General features: G+C 44.8%; 1 protein-coding gene across 7 annotated transcripts in view; it reads right to left on the bottom strand.

Moving 5' to 3' along the window:
* The window catches only part of COL18A1 (collagen type XVIII alpha 1 chain), a 366,466-nt gene that overhangs the window by 21,464 nt on the left and 319,170 nt on the right, over window positions 1-25,832 (bottom strand). For all 7 annotated transcript variants that reach the window (XM_069225464.1, XM_069225463.1, XM_069225459.1 and 4 more), the window contains 9 exons: window positions 24,436-24,510; window positions 23,434-23,469; window positions 17,726-17,779; window positions 16,700-16,774; window positions 15,038-15,106; window positions 11,861-11,894; window positions 9,774-9,854; window positions 1,929-1,972; window positions 248-349 (listed from right to left, as the gene is read on the bottom strand). In XM_069225464.1, coding sequence (XP_069081565.1) covers window positions 248-349; window positions 1,929-1,972; window positions 9,774-9,854; window positions 11,861-11,894; window positions 15,038-15,106; window positions 16,700-16,774; window positions 17,726-17,779; window positions 23,434-23,469; window positions 24,436-24,510 — 570 coding nt within the window. The remainder of the gene's footprint in view (window positions 1-247; window positions 350-1,928; window positions 1,973-9,773; window positions 9,855-11,860; window positions 11,895-15,037; window positions 15,107-16,699; window positions 16,775-17,725; window positions 17,780-23,433; window positions 23,470-24,435; window positions 24,511-25,832) is intronic.

The raw sequence follows: 25,832 nt of genomic DNA, 5'->3' as shown, positions 1-25,832 counted from the left end.
AACTTTAGGACATTACGGGTTGAGTGACTCACTCTCTGGCAGGAAGGGATTCCTAGGACCATGTGTCACTACATTGAGGTGCAAAGGGGAACTGAGACTCTGATCACACTATTTCAGGCAATTCAGTGCCCCACTCTCCGAACTAGGAAGAGATTCTGAGTCCCTCAGAATTGATTATTTTTATGGACATAGGGCCTTCAGGATATCTGGCCATGTGTGGATAATAATAGAAAAATTAAGAACTCACTGGAGGTCCAGGCCGTCCTGGAGGACCAGCGGGTCCAAAGCCACCATCCTCGTGGAAACCATCAGCTGGCTCACCCTTCTCTCCCTTCATTCCAGACTCCTCCTGTAAAGAACCAGAGACACACGAGTGAAAAGAAGTAAACACAAAGGCTCTGAGAAAAACATGAGAAGACAAGGCAACAGTATAACAGGGACGAAGTAGACAAATGAGATAGTGAGAGCTTGGCAAAATTAAAGCCAGCAGAGACAGAATGAGAGGCACATGGGAGATACACACACATGTATATACATAAAGAGATGCAGAAAGATAGTCAACAGCATAGAGACTCGTGTGAAGAGATACGAGACAGCAGATGCAGTAGGAGAACGCAGACTTGTTTAACATCCTACAGGAAAATTACAGTGATATCTGGTGGAGTGAGAAACAGCAGAGCAGAGGGCCACAGAAAAAAGGAGACAGAAACAAGAAAGAATTACACTTGTGAATATGGATCACAGCGGACAAAAAATATAATGATGAGATAGAGATAAAAGGCAATGCCAAGTCTCATTACCTGCAAAACTCCGTCCAATAGAACTGTGATAGTAAGAGTTCTTTATTGGCACCAACGTGCTTTAACAAATAAACCATTACCTTACAATAATTAATGCTTTCCTAAAACACTTACCGGTCTATAATTTCTGGACATTCAGCCTATGAAGACGTAACATATTCCTATACACGTCAACCCTCTCCCTGTAAACATTTATTCTCTTTCAATGAGCACTACCTTCTTCCTATAAACTCTAACTTTTTTCCTTGTATACAATATTCTGTTAAAAACACTGCCCTGTAAACACTGCCCCTTTCTATAGACTCAACCCGTCACACCCTCCTTCTCCAATGGAAGAAACTTTCCTTGAAAAAGACTCTGGGGGTCATTACAACCTCGGCGGTCTGCATGGCATGGCATGGCAGACCGCCGAGGTTGCAGGCGCCAGAATACCGCCAGCAACGGTGGTATAGCTGACTCCTTATTTTGACTTTTCCGCTAACAGAGTTACCGTCCGCTGGCCCAGCGGAAAAGTCACATCAACATTGCCGCCAGCTCGTAATTGAGCCGGCGGCAATACTGATGTGCAGCGGGTGCAGTAGCACCCGTCGCGCATTTCACTGCCCGAAATTCGGGCAGTGAAATGAGCGACGGGGCTCTGCCTGTGGGCCCCTGCACTGCCCATGCCAAGTGCATGGGCAGTGCGGGGGCCCCCAGGGGCCCCCTTACCGCCAGCCTCTTCCTGGTGGTGCAAACCGTCAGAAACAGGCTGGCGGTAGGGGAGTCATAATCCCCAGGGCAGCGCTGCTTGCAGCGCTGCCCTGGTGGATTATCACCGCCGGGGCCGAGACGGCGGTATACCGCCGGCCCCGGTGGTGCGACCGCAGCTCTACCGCCGCGGTCCAAACATGCCGGGAGGCACCGCCAGCCTGTTGGCGGTGCTCCCGTCTTTTTGGAACTGGCGGTCAAAGACCGCCAGGGTCATAGTGACCCCCTCTGTCTCAAAAATGCCTATTCCCACTATCCCCAAAGACATCGGACTCTTTATTGTATGCACATCTGCTCTAAGGCATATTAGGCACAACATAAAGGCAACAACAAATAGTTAGATGACAACATCTGGTCATAGTCAATCCCTGTCTCACTCACCCTTAGTCTGGACACAAACGAGTTGAGATCAAATGGGAAGGAACCTGTGAAGAGAGGAGAGAAGCTGCCTGAAAAACTCAAATATCGCAACATAACAAACATTCTGTTTTCCAACTCCCCTTCTCCCTGAAAGCCTATAGCATCCAGAACCTTATTCACTATGAAATCTACATTGATAACTTAAAAAGACATGCCCCTAAGTTGGTGGACAGGTGAGATGGAGTTTGGTGTCCCTGCGCCTGCCCTCTGAGGCCCCAGCCGACTGTGAGCCCCTTTGGCCCTCAGAGTAGCAGGGAGGACCGGGACCCAGGGACGGACCGGGATGCAGAGGTGGGGACGGTGATCAGGCCGGGAGGCCTGCAGACGATCGAATGCGTTTGTAAGATGGCGGACGGGCGGGAACGGGATTAGTGCCTCCCCGCCCACCGCCTGCGAAACCTGCAGCCTTTGGGGCCCCGGGACTGTCCCCGGCCCCCACAGCAGCAATGAGGTGGGGTGGACCGTGATCCGGTGGCGGCCCAGTGCGGACGGCGAGGAAAGGAGAGAGTGGGGGCTTGCGGGTGTGCAGCTCTGTGGTGGCGTCCCCACGAGAGAGGAAGAGGTGGCGCACGGGGTCCTGCGGGCTCAGTAACTGAGGGGAGAGTGGCGGTGGGACCTTTGAGGTGGAGAGCGACTGCGGAGGCCGGTGAGGAGTGAGCCTGCTGGCCCCGCGGCTCCCGGTTGACAGTGCCGGTGGAGGAATGGCAGCGGTGGCGGATGGGGACCCCCTGTGGCTGAGGGGGTAACAGCCGAGGTCCTGTGAAGCTTCCGGTGGGGCTGGCCCGTGGAGTGGACCAGAAGAAGCCTTGTGTCTGCTTGGTGGGGCATCGGAGACCCCCGCGTCAGCAAGTACTTTGGCACCGAGGTGCCCCGGTGGCAGCAGAGTCACCCAGAGCCAGGACCTGGAGGTGGGTCTGGGGGGCGCAGGAAGAGACTTCAGGCTATGGGTCTTCGTGACGGCCCCCCTCTCCCCGAGGTGAGAAGGCAGGAACCAGGTGGCAGGGAAGCACAGGGGGGCCCTGCGAGAGAGGCGAAGTAGATCCTCGGGCAGCTTTCAAGGTGGGCCGACAGAGAGGCGGAGGACAGTCCTAGGATTCATTGGAGGTCGAGCAGGACTCCCAGAACACTATCCAGGTGAGACCTGCTGAGACTTGGGCGAGGTCGGTCCCACCAGAGGCTGCGCGAGGAGAAGGAGCTGACCCGCTTTGATAGCCCGGAGGCAGGCTGAGGTTGACAGCAACACGTGGAGGCGGAGGGGGTCCTCTTGTGCCCGGAGCTTGCAGAGGGGCACAATGGCTGCAGCGCACCCCAAGAAGGACCGATCAGTCAATGAGATGCTGGCCAAGTCTATTAAGGGCAACTCAGAGGGGGACGCCACTGCCCCTGCCATGACACGGCGGGAGGGAGACGAAGAGGGGGAAGGCCCTATTACGCGGTCCTTTCTGGAGGAGCTCTTTCAGTCCCTAAAAAGAAGACCTACAAGCAGTAAAGAGGGACCTGTCCAAAGACCTGAGGGATGTGAGACACGAGCTAGAAGTAGTCAGTGAGAGAGTGAATACCCTGGAAGAGCACCAACACAACCGCGATGAAGAGATAGAACAACTCCAGCAGGAAGTCATTCTCCTACAGGAGCAACAAATCATACTCCAAGCACACACGGAGGACCTGGAGAATCGCTTGAGGTGGAACAACATCCACATCAGGGGGGTCCCCACGGGGGCAGAAGAATGTGACATCGCCCAGTAACTTGGCTCCCTCTTTCACCTGATCTTAGGGGAGGATATGGACAAGGAGGGGTGAATAGACAGAGTTCACACAGTAGGCCCCGAGAACAACTCATGGCCCTCCCGCAGACATCCTGGTCTGTGTTCACGACTTCCCTCTTAAGGAGCGCATTCTCCGCCTAGCCAGGGAGAAACACCGCTGCAATTTTGGGGCCGCTCACTGCTTCTCTACCAGGACCTGGCAGCGATCACCCTACAGAAGAAGAAGTACTTTAGGCCGATCACCTCATACCTCAGGGACAAGGGGGTTGCCTATTCTTGGGGCCATTCCTTCGGCCTGATCTTCCGCTAGGAGGGCAAGCTCCACCAACTGCGCTCACTGCAAGAAGCCTGTACCCTGCTGCAGATGAAGCGGCCCACGGAGGAGCACCTCCAGTCATCGAGACCTGACCGCAGGCGTCGGAGGCGTAACAGATGGCAGACGGTCCCGCTGCGGAATGGCAGGCCCAGAGACAGTGGCATCAGAGCGAAGGGCGGTCCTGGAGACTCTCGCCGGAGACATGGGGACGCCTAATGGAGGGGCGAGTGAGGGTCCCATGGCCTTTTGGACATAGATCAAGGGGGTGGGGTGGCGGGGAGACACCTGGAGGGGAATGGTAACTGGGGTGTTTTTCTTCCAGGTGAGGAAATGGCTTCCTGGACTATGCCGGAAGTCTGGCTCCCCGATCTGTGATTGTTAAGACAGTTGTTGTTATTTGAGGGTTGCTGGTTTGGGGGAAGGTGCCACAGGATGTACACAGAGAAACATAAAGCTTGACGGGGATGTGGGGGTCTACTAACGCCTTGGTCACAACAGGTGACAGGGCCACAGAGAGGAGGTGGCGGTTTGCAGGCCCATGACTTAGAGAAAGCACAACACCATACACATTCAAGGTAATCACACTCAATGCTAAAGGGCTGAATAACCCAATCAAGCGTTGGGCTGTTCTTTCCTATCTGGAGAATACCAGAGCGGACCTGTGTCTATTACAGGAGACCCACCTACATCCAGTGGACCATCACAGATTGCGATCTAGGTCATTACCGATACAATACTTTTCCTCACAGGGAAACAAGGTGGCGGGGTGGCACTTTTGGTGTTGCGATCTTTCCAGGGGAAGGTGGCTGACAAGGTTGCAGACATACAGGGCCAGTTACTGGCCTTCAGGGTACACATAGATGACTCTCAGGTTCTACTGGCCTCCCTTTATGCACCTAATGAGAAACAGGAAGTATTCATACGACGAGCTTTGGGAGAGGTAATGACCGCGCAGGACAGACAGGTCATCATCGGGGGAAACTTTAACTTAGTCCTCAACAACGACTGGGACAGATCGGCCTCTAGATATGGGGGGTGGGGGCTTTGACACCTGGAGGACTCCAGACATTGGAGGAGTTGGGATTGTGCGATTTTTGGAGACCAGGGGCCAGATGTAGGAAAAAAGCAATTTGCGACTTGCAAATTGCGAGTCCCTGCGACTCGCAATTTGCAAGTCGCAAATTGCTATGCAGTACGGTGTCTCAGACACCGACTGCAACTCGCAATGGGGTCGCAATGACCCACCTCATGAATATTCATGAGGTGGGTCGCAAATTGCGGCCCCATTGCGAGTATAGGCACTCGCTAACATGGAGGCCTGCTGACGTCAGCAGACCTCCATGTTAGCGACCTGCTTTTAAATAAAGCAGTTTTTTTTTTTTTTAAGTGAAGCCCGTTTTCCCTAAGGGAAAACGAGCTGCACTTTAAAAAAAACCGAAACCTTTAGTTTCGGTTTTTTTCAGGGCAGGGAGTGGTCCCTTGGACCACTCCCTGCCCTGAAAAAATATTTTGGGCTCCAGTCACAAACTGGAAGGGGTCCCATGGGGACCCCTTCCAATTTGCGATTGGGTTACCATCCACTTGAAGTGGATGGTAACTGCGATGCCATGCGGTCGCAAATGGTATTGCATCCCAATGCGACTCGCAAATAGGAAGGGAACACCCCTTCCTATTTGCGAGTCTGAAATGCATTTTGCGAGTCGGTAACGACTCGCAAAATGCATTTCTGCATTGGGATACGCGTTTTGCGACTCGCAAACGGCAAATTTTGCCGTTTGCGAGTCGCAAAACGTTTGCTACATCTGGCCCATAGACACCCCACATCCAGGGACTACACGTTCTACTCCCATGCTCATAAAACCTGTGCTCAAATTGACCTTTTCTTGGGCACTAGAGACCATCCAACAAAGTCTGAAGGGGATAGACATAGAGCCTTGCACCCTGTCGGACCACGCAGCTGTTTCCCTAACACTGACTCTTCCAGACCTTCACAGAGCCTATCGGCCTTGGAGGCTTAGGACTACTCTATTGTTGAGGCCTGCAGTGGTGGCCCAGATACAGTCGTCTATCGCAAATGTTCCAGACTTTATTGACACCCAGATGCCTCGGTTTCCGCTCTGTAGGAAACAATGAAGACGGTCGTGAGGGGTGAATTCATTTCTATCCCTGCTGCCGATAACAAAGCTCGAAGGGGAAAGAGGTCCCAGTTACAGCAGGAGGTGGTGGGACTACAGAGGATACACAAACGTACCGGGGCCTGAGGGTTTGGAGGAAGCTGAGTGTAGCCAGGGTGCAGTTAGCAAGCCTAGACATCGACAGGGCAGAATATGCAGCACTTCAACTACGCCATTCCTTTTATGTGGGGGGGGATAGGTGTAGGTGCCTCTTGGCCAGCAGACTCCGGGCACCTAGGCAATCTGCGCTGGTGGAGAGGGTGCGGTCTGGGGATGGAAGGGAGGCGGAGGATGACACACAGATAGCTGCGGCATTCCGAGACTTTTACAGGGACCTGTATTCCCTCACTGGGTCCAATTTAGAGGGGATGTGGCAGTACCTCATTAGGGCCAGCACAGCGTGACTTTCTGGCGATGAGTCAGCCCCGCTTGAGGCTCCTATAACAATAGAGGAGGTTGTTTCGTCAATAGCCCAGTTGGACGCCCTGAAGTCTGAGCCAAAGACAACCTGTCCTTTAGCTGTTCTACCTCCAAAAGACTGGGAAGACTGCCAGCACTTCGAGAAGTAACCTGGATCTCCTGTGGAGTAGTGGAGCAGCTTCCCTGCACCCACCAAAGAAGACTCACGAGGACTAAGGACTGCCTAAGCCAGACACTGGACAGCACCACTGCGCCTAGGCCCCCTAGCCAAAGTTGAAGTGGGCCAACAGTGCCAGCGTGGTCCGCATGCCCTTCAGAGCCAAAGCCCACTGTGGGTTTGCCAACAGTGGACTTTCTGTTGCCGCCTTCAATCTCTTTCTGCAGGCCCCCTCCGTCCTCGAATATCCCCTGGACCAGAACATGATGCCAAAAGACACAACTGCACTCAAGCCCCACTGCCCGAGGAGAAGTAGGAAACAGTGTCTCTATGTGCCTGAGGATCTCCTAGGTTGACCCCCCCCCTGTGGGTTCCCTCTGACTCTCCCTCCCCCCCCCAGTCCCTGCTGCAGCCACTTTCTAACCGGACTGGTCGCCACTGAAGTGAATGGGACACCCGATGCCGTAACACACCTCTGCACCCAGATACCCCAGAGCCCCCCTAGGTCCCTAGGTGCGTTGTGGGCTTAGACCTTGCCCGATACTCACCTCAAGTCCAGAAGAACAGTCCTGTAAGTCATTGCCAAGTACCTGATGCAGTGTCTCTTTCCCATAGGATAACATTAGGGCACCCGAGGCTGAAAAGCACCTCTGCACCCGGATGCCTCCGTGCCTCCTACAGTGACCTTATAGTGCTGCTTTGGACCTTGCCTCATACTTACCTTAATTTCAAAAGAACAGTCCTGTAAGTCCTTGTTACATGCCTGGATGCAGTATATGTTTTTCCCCATAGGATAACATCACCGCTCCAGAAATTGCACTGTGTGAACTTTTGAAAGCTACAAAAATCATATCTCCTGAAGTACTTACCTGATTCCAATGATCTTGGTATCTACATTATAACCAAACTGTGTTATTTTTAGAAATTGGTGTTGGATTTCCTTATTGTATGTGTGTCTCGCTTGCTGACTAGCTGTGCGCAATAAATGTTAAAAACTATCCTCTGATAAGCCTAATTGCTCGCCCATGCTACCACAAAAGAGAGCTTTTAGGGTTATTATTTTAAACCCTGTCAGCCAATCAAGGTCACCCTGGAATATCTGCATAGTGTCCCCTTACGTTGGAACAATAAATAGATAGCCAGCTTCCTTCACCTAAAACAACATGTTGGTATATTATTCCCCTGCAACATAGGCTTTATTTGGAAAAGGACAGGCAATTTAGAGTGGATGCATAGGGGTGTACTCTATCTGTGTATAGGTCTGGGCTACAATTTTGCTTTTTGAGTGTTAATATCACTGTGTGAACAATATGACACTGCATATTTACGGTTGGAGTCTAGCAAAATTATTAAGGGATTTAACTGGAGTTTCGTAAATTGGTTACATGTGGAATTTGTGATACCTACAAATTTAAAGGACTGGGTCAGGAGCAGCGTTTCTTCATCATAGCGCACACAAAGTTAACAAGTTAAGCTGTGCATTTTATATTCTGATTGTTTATCTCGGTTCATAGAAGATCTCGGTTGTTTATATCGGTCCATAGAAGATCTCCTGGTCTGAGAAGGAAGTGATGTAGGTAGTGCTTCTATGAAATGTATACAGCCAGGAGTCTTTTTTTTGGAGAAGTGGAAGTCATCCGTTAAAACTCATGTGTAAAGAAAACAGTGACCAACATTTCCTTCACCCCCATTATTTCCACCAGTATTTACCATCCTCCTATGACTTTGGCAGCACAACGTTGTCTGCATTTCCTGAATTGGACCGTCACTTTTCCCATAGTGTAAGGAAAATGACATAACAGGTGTAATTTAGTATGAGTTAAAAAATCACTTCATTATAATAAATTTATATTAATGTACTTATATTTAATTTAGGTTTAGTGTTAATATTAATGTTAATGATTTTAATTAAATTTAATAAATAATAAGTGAATAACATAATTAGAGTTAGACAGAACTAAATTAAGTGGATAAACTTTGAAGCTAAATTTAAGTATTGAAATACAAGGTTAAGTTTAGAATTAGGGTGACAATAGATGAGTATGGTTGATAGTTATTTTGATTTAATTTAATTGATAGTATAAATAAATATATGAATACATCTGATAGAATATACGTTAATTTAAATGTATATTATTTCATTGTACTAATCAGAAAATCTGTATTAAAATATGTTTATTAAATTGTGAAATTTAAATAGAGCAAGAATTAGTATAAGGGCAGGGTAATACAGGGTGAGGTAGCATTAACATCAAAATAAGTAAACCTATCGTTTTAAATAGTTACAAAAAGGGTAGAGTCAATTTTAGCACTAATTAAACTTAATCTGACTAAATTAAAAATTAGATTAAATAAATGGCTATCATTATGGTATGTTTGAGATTGGGTATGACGTAAACATAGTACAAAGTAACAGCCACGAAATGCAATTAAATTTTACGAATAAGAGGGTGAAGTAAAGATATGCTGAAGTAAAGGCGAGAAGTAAATATTTGGAGAAGCAGAAGTAAAGATGTATCAAAAAATGATCTCCCTGTGCTCCCGCTTCCAGCCATTGACTAGTTGAGATGGGTTTGCCTCCGTGGTGTCTTTATGTATGTCCTCACTTTTGGACTTTTACGGAGAGTTGTGGCTGCTAACAAGCTCTGCCACAACAATAGTGACATAAGTGAGGACATGTCAAAACCACGAGCTGAGCAAGGGAGGAGTTTAGTGAACCAGCATGGTGACATGATGTGTGTTCCTCACATGGTATGAGCCGTGAGTCTGCAGTGTGCTGAACAGTTTGGGATGTCTGTTTCTTCTTAGGGCACAGTGTGTAGTGTACCAAACGCCATTAGAAGACACATTCCGTAGTTACAGTGTGCAGTTTGTCAAAGAGCAGCGAAAGTTGTAAAGAACTAATGTGCAAAGTATAAGATTGCAGGAAATATGTTTTGGTGCACTAGTACCTGAGCGCAAGCAACGCCTTACCTGGTGGGCCTGCAGGTCCTACGTCCCCTCGTTCTCCTTGTGGCCCAGGAAGGCCAGGGATACCTCGATCACCCTTTTGGCCTAAAAGAAAGACAATAATTATTTGCAAACCACAGCATAGCATTTTGAACGAAAGGAAAGGGCCTCTCACTATTACATTAATTAAGAGATATAACTCATCCTCCTGTTGACACAGACCAGTCCACCCGACTCCTTCGATGCAGGCCATTTTTTACTAAAAAAGCAACTGTGGAAAAGCCCATAGGTCTGGCCTTGGCAAGCAGGTGCATTGATAAACGTTTAATTATTTTTTTATTGTAAGCAAATGCCACAAAAATAAAAATTAAATAAAATAGAAAAGGTTGAAAACAGGGAGCCTTGTAAACATGGTGGCCATATACTTGCTATAAAAATTTCAATTTACAAAAAATAGCCTTAATGTAAAATAACGGTACAGGTGCTTCCTTAGCAGTCAGGTGTATATATAAAAGATATAGTAAAATTTTTAGTTTTAATGCACATAGCAGGGACATTTAATTCTTTGTGGTGCAAAGAAAATATACCATTAGCCTCAAATTACTGTTCTCTGGATAGATTGTTTAAATACACAGAGGTGACAAAAAATTAATGCTAAAGAATGGGAATAAAAAAGTACTACAAAAACTATTGGTCCATCAGCTCTGGGACAGAAGTGTGCTTCTTTTTAGTTGAATGTGACGTGACCATCAAAAATGAGGCCACTAAAAGTGTATGAGAGACCAACCCACCTATATGCTGAGGTGGGCAGAAACAAAATGGTCGACAGATGAATGCACCAATGGATAAATATAGATAGCTTCTCTATGTAGTTGTATATGTATGTGCTTTTTAACTTATGAGTTGTTTTGTATATGTAGCTGGAAAACAGAGAAAGCTGTCTCAAGGCCAGACCTATCAAGAAGTAGACATCTCAGCCTTGCAATGCAACCCAGGAATGCCCAACAGAGTTGCTTCCCTTCTCAGCTTCTCGGGCATATATATTAAAGAGGGCAGTTTGCATTTCCAAGTGTGGGTAGATTCAAGGCATGTGGTAAAAATGGACAAAAATTGTATTTGCTCCAGTTCAGCTACTAGAGCCCCTAAGAAGCTGAGCATATATGGTGCTTGTTCAGGGTTTTGCACTGACACTAACATCACGTTAAAGTTCTGATACATACCATTGGGAAAATGATATTGAGAGGCAGAAAATGGGTTTAATACATGTTAGTGCCCTATTTTAATGCACTTGGGTGTCAAATGGTCGCAAAGTTTACTGTCCAGTTCAAATGTTATTTGCCATGAGTTATTTTTGTAATCACAACTTACACCTATATGTAATAATGTTAAAGTATAGCATAGGGCAATCCACTCCTAGTGAACTCTCTTTTCCCTCCTCTTTGCCCTCTGCCCTGTCCCAGTCAAAACTCTCCACTCTTTCTATAACTTATTTTGCCCATTGCTATTTTACTGGTCTCTCCTGTCTTTCTGCTTGAATGTTGTCTCTCTTCATACTTTTCTCATCATCTTATCCTTGCACCCAGCTTTGTCTTTCTTGACTCCTCCCTCCCTTCCTCTCTAGCTCCTCTTCTGTAATTTCACTGAAAGTTTATGGTTTGCAAATAGGGGAACTTACATAAGGATGAGGGTGGAAATTGTCCTCTTATCCATTTATCTCTGTTTTAAAAAGTGTTTTAGAACATTCTTCATGCATATTGGTGTAAAGGCCAAAGTTTTCGAGACAATTCAATACTTCCTGTGAAGCACAAGACACATTTGTGTTTCTGGCGAATATTTTGTGAATAAAGGAAAGGCTGCAGCAAAGGAGGAAAACTTTTGTACCACTTGATGCATAGTGCCCATGTCATACTGCTATCAGCAGGAGGGAGAAGCTGCACAAAAGCATTCTTATCTCTGCCCTTGTTGGAACTAGAGACCTGTGAGAGTGAGAATGGCCCACTTAGAAGCTTGGAAGTCCAGGTAAGACAAAAAGGGAGATCAATTTTAAGTGTTTCCTCCTAAATGATGTCAAAATAAGTGCCTTATATCTACCTTAGTCATTTTGTACTCACCTGGTAGTCCAGGATATCCTGAGTCACGGAACCCCTAAAAATAAATAAATAGAGATTAAGTGCCCATTCTGCGAGCAAATACTTTTTTATAACAACAGTTATCCATGAGACATAACATTTTCTACTAACTTTGTTTAGGCCTCAAAAAGACTAGGTGTACATGTTTGGAAAGAAAAAAACATTAAGTCCTGGACTATCCTCTGCTCAGTCAAAGCCAAGGATAAGCAACAGCAGCGCTGAAAGGAGGGATTACTGGTTCCTGCACAAAGCTGAAAAACATGAGGTCTTCCAGTTTCTCTCTTGTGCCTACCCTCTCTCTCACTTTCTCCTGGTACAAAATCTGGTAGCACCTATGTTGAACTATCTCAGTCTAATAGCACGCCATTTATAGATTAACTGCTGGTGAAGGATCCATCTGCTCAACATGAGAAATCATGGAGCTCTACAAAACTAAATCCATAGGTAAAACTGCAGACTGGTTATTTAACTCTGGAACAATAGTAGGTTACTCCCCTTCCTTCAGCACTTGTGTTTTTTCCTAACTGAGCCAAGGGATCCGCTATCAAGGTGGTCTGCATTCACCTATGGATGTAAATTCACCAATTGGCAAGGCTAGGGAGAGTGATATCACACACCTTTTGACCGATCACTGTACCAGAGGGATTATTCCTTGTCCCCACCAGTACCCTCTCAAAAGCCTTGTTTTCTCTGTCAAGGTGCTAGGGAAAATGTAAGGCATGTAGACTCCAAGCATTGAAAAAGGTCCTTAAGATCCACTTACTTTCCTTCTTTGCCACTTTCTTTGCAACATTGTGAACCAACAGTAGTTAGAGAATTGTATGAGTTAATAAAGTGCCAGCGATACCAAACAGGAAGCAAGGAGTACAAGCTGCTTTCCTGTGAAACACAAATTAACTTCCATAAATACACTCACTTGCCCTCAACACACAAGTGCTGTCTTTCGGGGCTGGATAGTAGGGTCTGGGAAAGTGGAAGTCAGCCAGCACTGCACCATCCTTGTTTTGCCAGAAGCCTAGAAGAAATGGCCATGATTCGCATAGGTCTTATAGCACGTGGTTGACTTTGCTATATTTCTCCATCCCAATGGGTGAATTCCCTGTGTGGTCTAGGATAGGTCAGGCACCTCTGTTGACAATTATATCTCTCTTGACACAGCTGCTGATACTACGGGTAACACTTTTCTTTCTTGTTGACTGTCCCAGGAGTGCCAGCATTGGCTCATAACTTTCCATACCCACCTAACATGTTTTTTTCACACCATCACACCTTTTATGGATTCACAGGCACTTTTAAAAAAATTATCAAGAAGTGCATTTTTATTTGACAATGTGGGGGATGGTGTCATAGTTTCTGCTCAGATTCTGTAATCTAGCTTGACGCACTGAGGTGTCTGCTTTGGCATCAGTATTTAGGCAATTATGCCTGGTGAAAGTGAACAAGGCTCCCTCTGTTATCACACTGGACTACAGGGTTGCAGTCCTGCATTTGCCCCCACTAAAAAGGGCATTTCCATTTCCTGGTAATGTTGGGCTGGATTTTTGGTAGCAGTCCTTTATCAAGAATACTATGCTTCTACCAATACCCTCTTTGGATAGTTAATAACCTGTATTTGGTTATCTTTTCGACAAATAAGTTTTATATCAGCTGAATACATAGACTTTGAAGAAGGTATAGGCTTTCGTAGAACCACACTGAAGTGCTATGCATTCTAAATGAATATGCCCAGTATCCCACTGGGACACTAACTGGCTTGCCATCTAAAGGTAGAAGAGAGTCATAATTTGGGTGCTCTGTTAGTCTCTTAACCTATAATTAACCTCAGACTCACAGTCCAAAGGGAAATCTGCTAATTCCATTTTCATGCGTTATCCAAACTTGTCCTCGTTAACAATTCAACACCACATATTACTAACAGATAAGGTAGGTATGTCCACAACACTGGTGGCAGCATAGTTAAGCCTTTTCAACTACTGTAATCCATCCATAAATGTTAAATGACGTGAATCTGAGCCACCCGCCTCATTTTTGGTCTGGGGAAACATTAATCAAATTTCCGCACTGAATGCCTGTTGTTTTTGTTAACCGTTGCACATTAAGTCCAACACACAGTGCTTTGTGTGATTTGAAAGTTATCTGTGGGAAAAGCCCCAGTTACTTACCAGACCCCTTTCATCTCTATCATCTTACACTTCCCTGTGCTCCTGCTTTGACCACAAACTGATAATCTGTAAATACCTCATGGCCACATTTGTTGGCAGATCACTAAAAGTGGCTGAAGGAAAACTGTAGACAAACCTCATCAAAGACCCAAGACTGGAGAACATCTTCACCAACTTTAATTATAACCTAAAACAACTTCCACTTAAGTGGCGAGATAATCAACATTCTGACTTCAACAGCTCCTCCTGTGAAGCCTTATTTATGTATTCTCCTTGGCTCTTCCATCCAATCCTAACTCATTATAGATAGCGTTAAATATTTTGAGACTCCACTTAAGGTTGTAGCTCCCTCAAAAATCTTTGTTAGGTAAAATATTTACAGACCCAGCTACTAGATGGCAGAATAATTCGGCATGTAAACCTAGAATAGGTTCCTGCTGCCAAACCTGTTATTGCTTCTTTCAACTTTGCTATTTTATAATGTTTTCTCAACTATACACGGTATCCCTTTGTGTTACCATTGTAGCATGTTAGTGATTGTTTTCTACGTACAGGCACTGTTTATATGTGTCGCTCACTTTGAGACTCCAGTACTGTTTATTGCCCTTGCTCCTAGAAACAAGCAGTAGTCTTAAAAAGCAGCTATGACACACGGACATACGAGAGCCCCCATGTACGGAATCATCACTTGTTTGTTGCACACATAGCAATGTTTTCTGGATATAGTGTTGTTACTGACTCCGTACAGTACAAGCTCTTTGAAACATAATGTAACTAATGTAAAGTTACACGCACAGCTATACATTATTCACAATATTTTGTAAAATATCCTACAAAGGTAATCACACTCACACAATCTAGTGTGAGTCACACTTAATTTACATACCCATTGAAGAGAGAAGTGATTCATACAGAAGGCAAGAACATACAGAGACCCACATGCACGCTCAAACACTATTTTAAAAAATGTTTTATTTTTTATTTTTATTTTACTCACATTGTTGCCAAAGTTGGAGTTTCCAGGTGGGCCTGGTGGACCAGGAGGACCAGGAAGTCCAGGTAAGCCCTAGAGGAAAAATCAACGCCATTAAAGTACTCTTAATGCAAGGCTGTCTTAGTCCCTCTCAAGGCACAAAAGGAAGACCCTTTCTCGCAGTAAGAGTATCAGATACAGACAATGTCTCCATGTCACAGCATTGAGGTAAACACAGCTTCGATTCTGACAATTCACATGCACATGTTGAACTGCTCCAGTGGAACATCCTTCAACGTGGGCGTCTCTTCTCCCACTTTTGAAACTACATGCGCTTTCACATCAAAACCATTAGCAATCAGCTACATGTGATAGTTTATTTATGTGCGTAGGCCATCTACACCCATATCAATTTTTAAAGCAATGTCACTACACAAACCTCACAGACCTAACGTTCCTTCACCATCGTCCATCATCAAAATCCCACTCTTCTGGATATAACTCCCTGCACACACCCAGGTCTGCACAGCAGGCCTGTGATTGTCCCCAAAACAATAAACAACTATCAATATAGAATGAAGCTCTTCCCCATACTGTTTTTGTTGCACCTAAATACATCAACAATCTTTTGATGTACAACGGAAGTTGAGATGCAAGCTCCCAATGTAACACTCTATTGTGTACAAAACTTTAAAAACAGTACTTTAATACAAATGTTCTATTGTTTTAGTTTTTACTATCAAAATGATAAATTCCGTGAGGGAGAGATTTTCTTAGATCAGTTAGCTTTATTCTATGACTGAGAAAAAGCAAGGGCACCTCAGTAATTTGATTGTGTGAGAGGAAGACAGCTGGGACATCCACTCCCACTCTTGTGTGGTGTTTGTGCTGTTTGCCGGTTCATTCAGTCTGTCTACTGCTGTGTTCTATAACTCTGGCAGGTGTATTGCGGCTACCATTGTCCTCTTTTCTACAGCCCACTTCCATTTATGTCTGCTGGTTTAGACAGCACGTGAGATTTTGTTTCCCCGACCCCCACCTTTTGTTGCTGGAGACCATGGTGGTTGTGTTATCAGTTAAGATTTGAACTGACTTCCCTGTCATATGTCTCTGGAAGGCTTTTGGGGCTAAAAAACACAGTCCTGAGTTTCAGCACATTTATGTGATAGACTGATTCTTTTGGGACCTATGGGGACCCCTATGTTCAGCTTTTTTATGTTGCCTCCCTACACCATTTGGGATGCATCTGGTGTAATGGTTACTGAGAACGTTGGCAGTTTGAATGGTCTCCCACTGTAACATTGTTTGTTTGTACCACTGCATCTCTTTCTGTACTCTGTCTGTGACAACGACTAGATCCTCCCAGCTTCTGGCTGACTGTGACCATTGCTTTTGCAGCCACAATTTGAAGTGGCCTTGTGTGCACAGTCACCTTGGATATTAAGGAGATGAAAGATGTCACTGTGCACATCATTTTCCCCACCGTTCTGTGTCATATGTTGACTCTTGTAAACACTGCAGGATTAGCCATCTAAGGTACTAAAAAGTGAGTCTCTTTCCCGCATTGAAGACTATGCATCTCTGTAGCACTCTACAATGAGCATGTCTGTTCACGAGTGAGCATCCCATGAGCAATGCAGTAAAAGTTAATTGTAATCCTAAACGACTGTGAAGATAGCTACTTACTCTGGCAGCAAGTATGGCACTTGGATCTGTGGGGTCCCCTTTCTCACCCTTGACTCCATTCATGCCGGGACGACCCTAGAAGAAAGAAAGAACAGATGGGTAACAGCTAATGGGGTTTGCACTCTACAGAAAGTAGTCTGTCTGATCTCACTCAGCATCAACTCTGAAAGTAAATGTAGGGGTTGTGCAATGCAAACGCTCAACACTGTGTGACTCTGGCAAAGTAACACCAGGACATTTCCATGCATAGTAGAATACATAGGCTACCCACATATGTAGGCCTTATGTTTGAGAACTCTCACAATAGATATAACATCAAAGAACTTTTACAGCCTGCAGAGCAGTGAGTATTTTGACAGTCAGCATAACATTGGAACACGCTTGCGGTCTGAATAAGACTGGAGCACACTCTTATCTGGCATAACTCTGTGCCCTTTGGAGAGTCAGCATAACATAGGGACATTTGTTATTGGTTCGGATTAAGGCATTCAAGGGATCAGGATACACAGTTGCATTTTTGCAGTCACCACTAGACCAGGGCATTGACATAGTCAGCACAATACACCAGGACGCTCACAGGCATGGACCACCAACGTGATGCCACTGGAAATCTCCAAAATCACAAGGCCTTGGTGCAGTGGAGATCAGCAGGTCCGACACAAACAGATCAGGATGCAATAAAGATGATGTGCGATGGAGATCATAAAGACGGTGGTCAAAAATCACAGTAATGTAAAAGATTTTATCTTGTACTAGAGACAAGGAATACAATGTGTGTAAAGAGGAACAAAATGGATAATGTATTAAATGGCTAAGAGCAGAGGAGTAATTTAGTGGATGAAAGGAAGTATAAACTGAGTAATAGTGGTACGAGTTTACTCAGAAAATCTGTGGATTGAATGGGATGATAAATGAGATGGGTAGTAGAATGAGTTGTGTTCTCATTAGGTGTAAAGAGAGGTGATGGAAGCAATAAGAATAGGTGGGAAGATAAATGGGGGAAATTTAAATTAAAAATTTCCTTACAGGTCTTCCTGGAAAACCGATCTCTCCTTTCTGTCCAGGATGCCCATGTGGTCCCTAGAGAAACAATTGAAACACAATATAGCATATAAAAATATTCCATGAACGATATCCCCACCGCGCTGCCAGTTTTTAACCATAATTATTCCCTGTTTATGCATGAACAACCCTGGGTGACCACGACGTACCAGAGGTATTAACAGAACATTTGGTCGGGGATTAGTAGTAGGCTGAGAGGGCAAAACATTTCTTACCTGTAACAACCCGTTTCAAGCTCATGGTATCGAAGGATCACATGCGGTTCTCTGACACTACATGAACTGCCAACTGAATAAACACAAACCAGTGGCCTCAGCAGCTTCTGAATGGAAACAATGTTGTGAACCAGATAGGGAGAATGAATCCATTTGGGCCAGCTCAAATATAAGACCCTCATTTACAATAGTTCAATAGGCAGGTTGTAAAAAGCAGCCTCTGATGAAATGAAGTTTTGATGTCAGGTGCATGACAGTTTATTTATAAGTTAGCCAGTTTTATGAAAACAACGTTATCTCGCAATTGACGGGCATTTTTATGCTGGCATTTATTACGGACTGTAACAGAGCCAGTGCTGGTTATGGGTTTTTTGATCTGATGAGTGGACATATATTTGTATCTGAATTAACAAGAATTGGGGGCTGGAAGTTGTTATCAAAGCTACATTTTAAGAAATATTTATATATATGCTACCCGGACTGAGCCTGCAGCTAAGCTAGAGAGATGTTTGCAAGTCCACATGTGGAACATAAATAGTGAAGTGAAATTGCTGATCCCAGATGCCAAAGGGAGCACATTGTATCAATAACAATAGGGATGTTGTGTCTTGTTATAGATCAAGTAAATTAAATGTGTTAGCACCCTTGATAACATATGAATGGAGGTCAGGAAACAATGAGGTTGAACATTTTGGATGAGAATATTTTGAAACCACTTGGGTTGTGCACGTAGTTGTCCTGTAGAGTTAATGGGCCTCCTAAAAGGCTTAACCAAGTCTTCAGATCACTCTGACATAGTATCCAATGGAAAGTGCAAATCACATAGTTCAAGTGATCTTTTAAATCTCTTGAATTTATGCAGCCCACGCCAAGAAAACTCTAAAAGTGAGCTTTGATTAATCGAGATTATATGCAACCCCCCTGAAAATGGCTTTTGATCCCTGCGGATATGATTTAGGGCATGCCTTGAGGACTATCAAATCCATTTGCTCTACACGTCCATCGATTTCCTTCTGCAACGGAGGTTATTAACCAGTTCCAGCTTCTCTGCAAGGTCCTGTATCCCAAGCAGATCAAGAAAAAGAAGCATCTGTGTTTTCTTACAGATTACATAGTCTTTTCTGCACTCCATTCCCTTGCCAGGAGCCTACTCCAGTTATCCCAATGAAAGAGCAAGATAGTTTAGAATTTAGAACACACAGCATGAGTTACCATCTGAAATGTTCCATAAAAGTGAAATGAATGAGGTTGTTCTGAAACATGTTAATACCCCTTGACCACTGCACTTCTCTGGGAAAAAAGACCCTGCTCCACCAATGTGCGGCTTAGGTTTGTGTTCTTTACTGTATGCATGGAGATAGATCTGATACACCACGAAGGTGATTAAGGCCGCTGCACCACTTTGACCCCCGTGGATGAGTAAGAAGGCCAAAACGCAAGCACAACACTTTATCACTGGTCAAAAACAAAGGATGAGGTTGTGTAAGGTTTGTGAGCTTATGAATGTATGTAAGGTTACAAGTTTGTGGAGAAATGTGTCTGCCTAGTCTCTGGGGAGACAGAAGCAAGGGGTTTGTGGGCTATTGGGGCAGCCCTGCAGGGCCTCAATCATGCTGAGCTGATAATTCCGACAGTAGCAGAGTCTCTTCACAGAGGATGGACTGGAGTCTCTGCAACCCAAAGACTGGTTGATGTGGCACGAAGCGAAGTGATGCCAAACTATGCAGATTCCATTTGGCCATTTGTTCCAAGGCAGGCCAAAAATGCAAAGGATTGACAGGGATCACTTGACCATGGACCCTCTTACTCCTGGACAGTCAATACCTGAGTGATGCACTTTATGTAACCCCTACTGACCCAAATGAGTGTATTTAGGGAGCTCGCTTGAACACCACTTGAGCCACAAAGGGCAGAAACTGGAACGGATTCTAGTCCATAGACACTGATGTTAAGATCATGCTTTCCCGAAGGCACAGTGACTGACTTAGATTTTGGTGGACAGGTTACTCCATCCCAAACATGACAGATATCTCATCCATCGTGATAGAAGCTGCATACGATATGATGCACTTGTAACAAGGCGAATGGGATATCTGTCACATTTGTGACAGGGGTAACCTGTCTGCCAAACTGTAAATCAGGTCATTGTTATTTAGGTGGACCTGAGAGCAGCTAGGAAGGACTGACCTCATATCTCCTTCCATTAAATTGTACCACTTCTCTATTATCATGCCTGCCCCAGATTATATGTAGGACATTTCTGGGTATTCTGTAATGCTGTCTCACATGAGAATGAGGGTTACAAGAGCTAATATCTGAGGGGTATGGCGAATGAGCTTTGATTGAGTGTTTATCGTGAACGTATGCATCCAGCCTACTGTGTCTGTGTTTTCGGTGCCACAGTGTGAGAGGGCTAAGCTCCAGGGCTCAACTAACGAGGAAGAAAGTAATCAAAAGAAGGAAATCTATGTGTGAAGAAACACACATGTACATACTCGGAAGGTTAAGCTATAGATTTCTACTAGCACTAAAAGACATCCTTGTTATACAAGCAGACTACCTTGGTGACTACTGGCATTGTACCTGTTGAAGGAGGCTTGGTTTCCTGCATTTGCTCATTTTGCAGGTAGCCTACCTCTATCCTACGTGTAGGAAACCATCTCTATCTGTAGAGTTTCTGTTGGAAATGTGCCCTTTCAGCATGGTCACCCTAAATTTTTCGGACTTTTTGTTGAACCCTATTTTCGCTGACTATAGAACTCTGTGCTATTTACCCCTGCTAAACAGCAGGAAAGTGCTTGTGCTCCTCCTGTGAACATGGTAAGCGAAATGTCACCAGTAGGCTGGAGCACTCATTATGCCTCACAATACAGTGACAATATAAACATGACTATAGGCTTGCCATAAATAGCAAATTTGACCTGTCAAAATAACCCCTTTTGACAGGCTGAAAACATTCCTTTTAAATATTTAGAAGTCATCCCCTAAGTAAGTCTTACTATCCATTAAGACGGGGTACATGGTATTTAAAAGAAGGACATGTAAAGGTTAATGGTTAACGCCCTCACAGTGTCTAGCATTATCTATTTTCAATATACCAGGATTGGCAGTTCCACAGCTAAGCAATGGGATATAGTACTATGTTTAGTAAATATTATCCCTTCTAGGAAACAGATACAAACTGATTTTTCTGACCTTTTGAAATATTTATTACAGGCCTAATTCACTGGTAAAATTTGATGTGTGATAAATATTTTGGAAAGATGACTTTTAAAACTGACCTTTGTTCTGCCAGAAGTTCCTGAAATGTAAACCTGCATTTTCCTCTCCCTTCTGCCAGGCAGAAATTAGCATCTAAATGGGCACAAATTAGGTGAGCCCTTGCTTCCAGGACAGGGGCAAAAGGCCTTGGGTTTGGAGAGATGTTGTTGTGCCCTTGACAGGATGGCCTGTGTGCTAGGCCAGAGAACTTGATCAACTACAAATAGGCCTGCACTGTCACACGCAAATTTAGCTAAAACCCAGGCCTGCACTGTTCTTGTATCCCTTCAGCCAGACCTTCCTCAATCACAGTGGGCTTCTTGTTGACATCACAGTTTCAGATCCTGATGGAGTATCAAATGTGCTTGACAGGTCTGCTGAAGATTTTATATGACATTAGGTGTATACTTTAAAGGAAGGAAACATAGGCCCTCATTATGACGCCCAGACCGCCGATGCCACGGGCGCCAAAATACTGCCTGTGCTGGTTGGCACCCGATTATGACATTTCCACTGGGCCAGCGGAAAAGTCACAACCACATTGTAGCTGGCTCGTAATTGAGCTGGCGCCAATGTTGAGGTGCAGCAGCACCCATCGTGCATTTCACTGCCTGTAATTTGGTCAGTGAAATGAGCGATGGGGCCCCTGCACTGCCCATGCCAAGTGCAGGGGACCCCAGGGGCACCCGAGTCCCCCTTACTGCCAGCCTGTCCATGGCGGTGTTTACCGCCATGGGCAGGCTGGCGGATGGGGACTCATAATCCCCAGGGCAGCGCTGCAAGCAGATTACGACCGCCAGGCTGCCAGCTATCGGTAGCCTGGCGGTACTGGCGGTATGACCGTGGCAGATGCGCCACGGTCATAATACGGCGGTTCGCACCGCCAGCCTGTTGGCGGTACTACCGTAATCGCTGGCAGTGCGGTCCGGGTCCGCCGGGGTCATATTGACCCCCATAATGCCAAAACAGTTCATGTGTATCCACTATCTGTTTGCTGAAATCTTACATTTGTTGCAGCAGACTTTGGTTCTTGAGTTTGTTGAGGGTACACAGTCTGCCTAAATCTAGATTTTAGTGTTTAGATGTGAGAAAACACTAGCATAAACAAGTACATTCCCCAAATACATTCACAGCCCTCAGAGCCCAAGTTTAGTGTGGATGAAGACTTTGGTCATCTTGAAAATGCCCAAAGTGGAGAGGGATAGCCCCAGGATCCTTTTACTATATTGGTTAGGGCATTACTAGAGGTCATTCCCATCCACAAGCTGGTGCCAGGCATACATGTGGCATCTACAGGCACCTACTGCAAAACACTAAGGACCTGAGGAAGATCAGTAGAGGATTAAACCTGCTGTCTGACACCTGAGAGAAGCCTAGAAGACTGGCCCTGCTCTCCCTCTTTTACTCAGGTCGCAAAGGTCATAAAGATAATGTCCAGATAAAGCTACATCAAACCTTTTCCTGCAACTTTCCCGCTGACTAGTGGCAACCGGACCTGGTCTGGACCCTCCAGTGGACCTCTGACTACCACCCTGAGAGCCTTGAAGTGCCTCCTCTGAGGTACTGGGGGGCTTTAGAAATGTACACCTGTGGCGGATTGCGACTTAAAGGACTATAGTCAGAAGGTAAAATCTTTGACCGGGAGGAACCTGGCTAGTGTATGAGACCTGTGCTCCATCGTGGTCAGTGTCAAATTGCACCAGGTCCTGTTCTACCGCAATTATTGACTATCATTGGTACGTTGTGCTTCTTGGCGCTATTTCTACATAAAAAAAATTAAATTAATTTATTTGTTTCCCTTTATTCTGTTTTTGTCATTTTGGCATCATTTTCTTTAACTACTTGTACACTCTTTTTCTTATTCATTTTGGGATTTTTATTGTTTTGCATTTCAACTTTATCAGTGTTTTAGTCCTGTGTATATACTTTACCCATTGCCTCTAAGTTAGGCCTGTCTGCTCTGTGCCACAGCTAACACACGGTTTGTGCTCAGGTTTATTTATTGACTTCAGTGGTTCACCTGACCATGATTATTACTTGAGGTGGGTACTTACCCCCTCAACCAATATCGCAGTTTTATATTGTTTCACATATACCCGATGTGAAGATCTTGTGTACAATCCACACATTATAAGTGTCTTATATTGGACATATTTATTTTGTACTTAATAATTTACGTCCAGTCATGTTACTTACCACTGGGCCTATTGGTCCCGGAAATCCTGGATCACCCTGCAATTAAAGCAGGAGAAAGAGTCAGATATACAATATCAAACACAAAAGAAGTTGGAGTATGAAGATGTGTGTGTAACTAAGGTTGTGGCTTGTTAGGATTATGGGGCACAATCAGATCCCAAATACTACCAAATCTTTAACTGAACTACTTGAGTATACGCTTTGGGCTGATACGGTTTGTCCTGCCTAGCAGTGGCACAGTCAAGCTTAACATGAAGGAATGTTGCTCTGATGCTGTATCCTCAGGAGAGAATGCTCACCGTTTTCGATAGATTTTTTCATATGATGCAACCAGATACATGGTGACATCTGGTGTTCATTTAAATATGGTGCAGTCCCATAAAGCACCTGGAGCTTGCGGTTGAAAGTCGTTATTAGGATGGGTATAGTGAGATACAAGACACCATCTAGATCTATCATGGGGTTGGAGGAAATATTTAGGGGACAGTCCCATGTATCATAATCTCTGGCGCAACAGAATGAAGAAAAATACATTCACATATCTGGAATGATAGGATAAGAAAATAGGTTAGGAAAGGTTATGAAGGTCACTGTGGTAATGGCAGTTGCCATATGTTCTAAAACTAATATAGGGTGGGTGCAGTGAGGTAATGGGGACTACAAGATACAATAAAATACAACATAAGGAGGTGCGAGCCGAGTTGATGCTGGCACAAGTAGACTCTGAAACACCACAGGCACTACCAAACTACAGCAGTGAGGATATTTATAAAGTGTACATGTATCCAAACACTGGTGCCAGACAGCTGAAGGGACAAATGAATTATCAATTGCTCTATAATTTGTAGTGGGAATCAATGGATGGAAGCTACAGTCACAAAGAGTCTAAAGAGTGATAAAGAGTCAATCACAGTCATTCAAACATCTAAAACTGGGTGTTATTGGAAATGGTTACAATGGCAGACACTTTCATGGAGAATGGCTTCATCGTTTAATGCTCACCTTCTCTCCTTTGGATTCCAAAGGCAGGAGGCTTCCAACATGGCCAAAGTATGCTCCTGACTCTCCCTTTTCACCCTGCAAGCATGCAAAGGATACAAGTCCTTGAGAAGCGGATAACAATATTTGAGTCCTTGGAGTATTAAAACACTGGGTTAACCCATTGAAAGAAGAAGTCAAACATACACCACAGACAATGAGAGGAGAAACCTGTTTTATATGGAATGTTTAAGTGGCTAAACAAGATTGATAATAAGGAACAGAAGGGTCATTCATGTAATACGTTAGGCACAGGGAGGTGGACGTGTGGTACATCAGACGCACAAGAGGGATTAAGGTATATTGATGGTAAAAGCAAGGAGGACTAAAGTGTATCTTAAAGTAAAATGAAACCCACTGTCTTTCGCAGACGATTAAAAATAATTAAACAACCTGAAATCTCACCAGTAAGAGTGATAAAAAACAATGAATATCACAGACATTAAGGTCAAAATCAGTAAGATGTACAACAGGCAGTAAGGGAAGGCAACTGTGTATCAGAAGGGTCACAATACAAAAAAGACTGCAAGAGGGAACCCCATTTAATATTACTGACTGTATGAAGTAGGGCCATTTTATTTGCCAGACAATATGAGAGGGGGCTGTGATACATCATAGAGACAAAGGAACATAAGATAGTAAAATAGGTCTCATTTTATGCTAGTAACAGAGAAACCATGGTATCATGTAGACCAGTGGTTCCCAACCTGTGGTCCCGGGACCCCTGGGGGTCCGCAAAGCCTCCTCGGGTGGTCCGCAACTACTTAGAAAATGTTATAATTTTAACAGATTAGGTCCCCAGCTTTCAGTAATGACCCAGTGGTGGGTCCCCGGATTCCAATAATGATTCAGTGGGGGTCCCCTGGTTCCAGTATTGATAAAGCGGGGGGTCCACAGAAGTCAAAAAGTTGGGAACCACTGGTGTGGACAGTAAGGGTGGGGCCCATGATATAACACAGATAATAACAGCTAGGTAAATAGTATATCAGTAAATAAGACAGGGCACATGAGAGACACAGACACTAAAAGAAGGGCCCTTATATACCAGAGCCCATAAGAGGCGGATCCTTGATATATCATAGATAATAACACATAGTCCAACAGTTTATTGGGTTGTAGAAGACAGTCCATCATGGACAACAGACAGTAAGAGGATAGCCCATAATACATCAATAAGACATGGCAATTGATAAACGACAAACTGTAAGACGTTGGCTCATGATACGCCACAGGCAATAATAGCTTTCTAGCATTTTAGGTCAAACTGCATGGATTACCCACAGAATCTATTTTCAATGCTATTTCTCATATGTTCTGATAGGATATGTATGTCGCATGTTGGAAGTATAAGTGCTGTGGTG

Source organism: Pleurodeles waltl, chromosome 3_1, assembly GCF_031143425.1.
Source record: "Pleurodeles waltl isolate 20211129_DDA chromosome 3_1, aPleWal1.hap1.20221129, whole genome shotgun sequence".
In the NCBI taxonomy this organism is placed as follows: domain Eukaryota; kingdom Metazoa; phylum Chordata; class Amphibia; order Caudata; family Salamandridae; genus Pleurodeles; species Pleurodeles waltl.
This window is presented reverse-complemented; position numbering and strand designations above follow the sequence as displayed.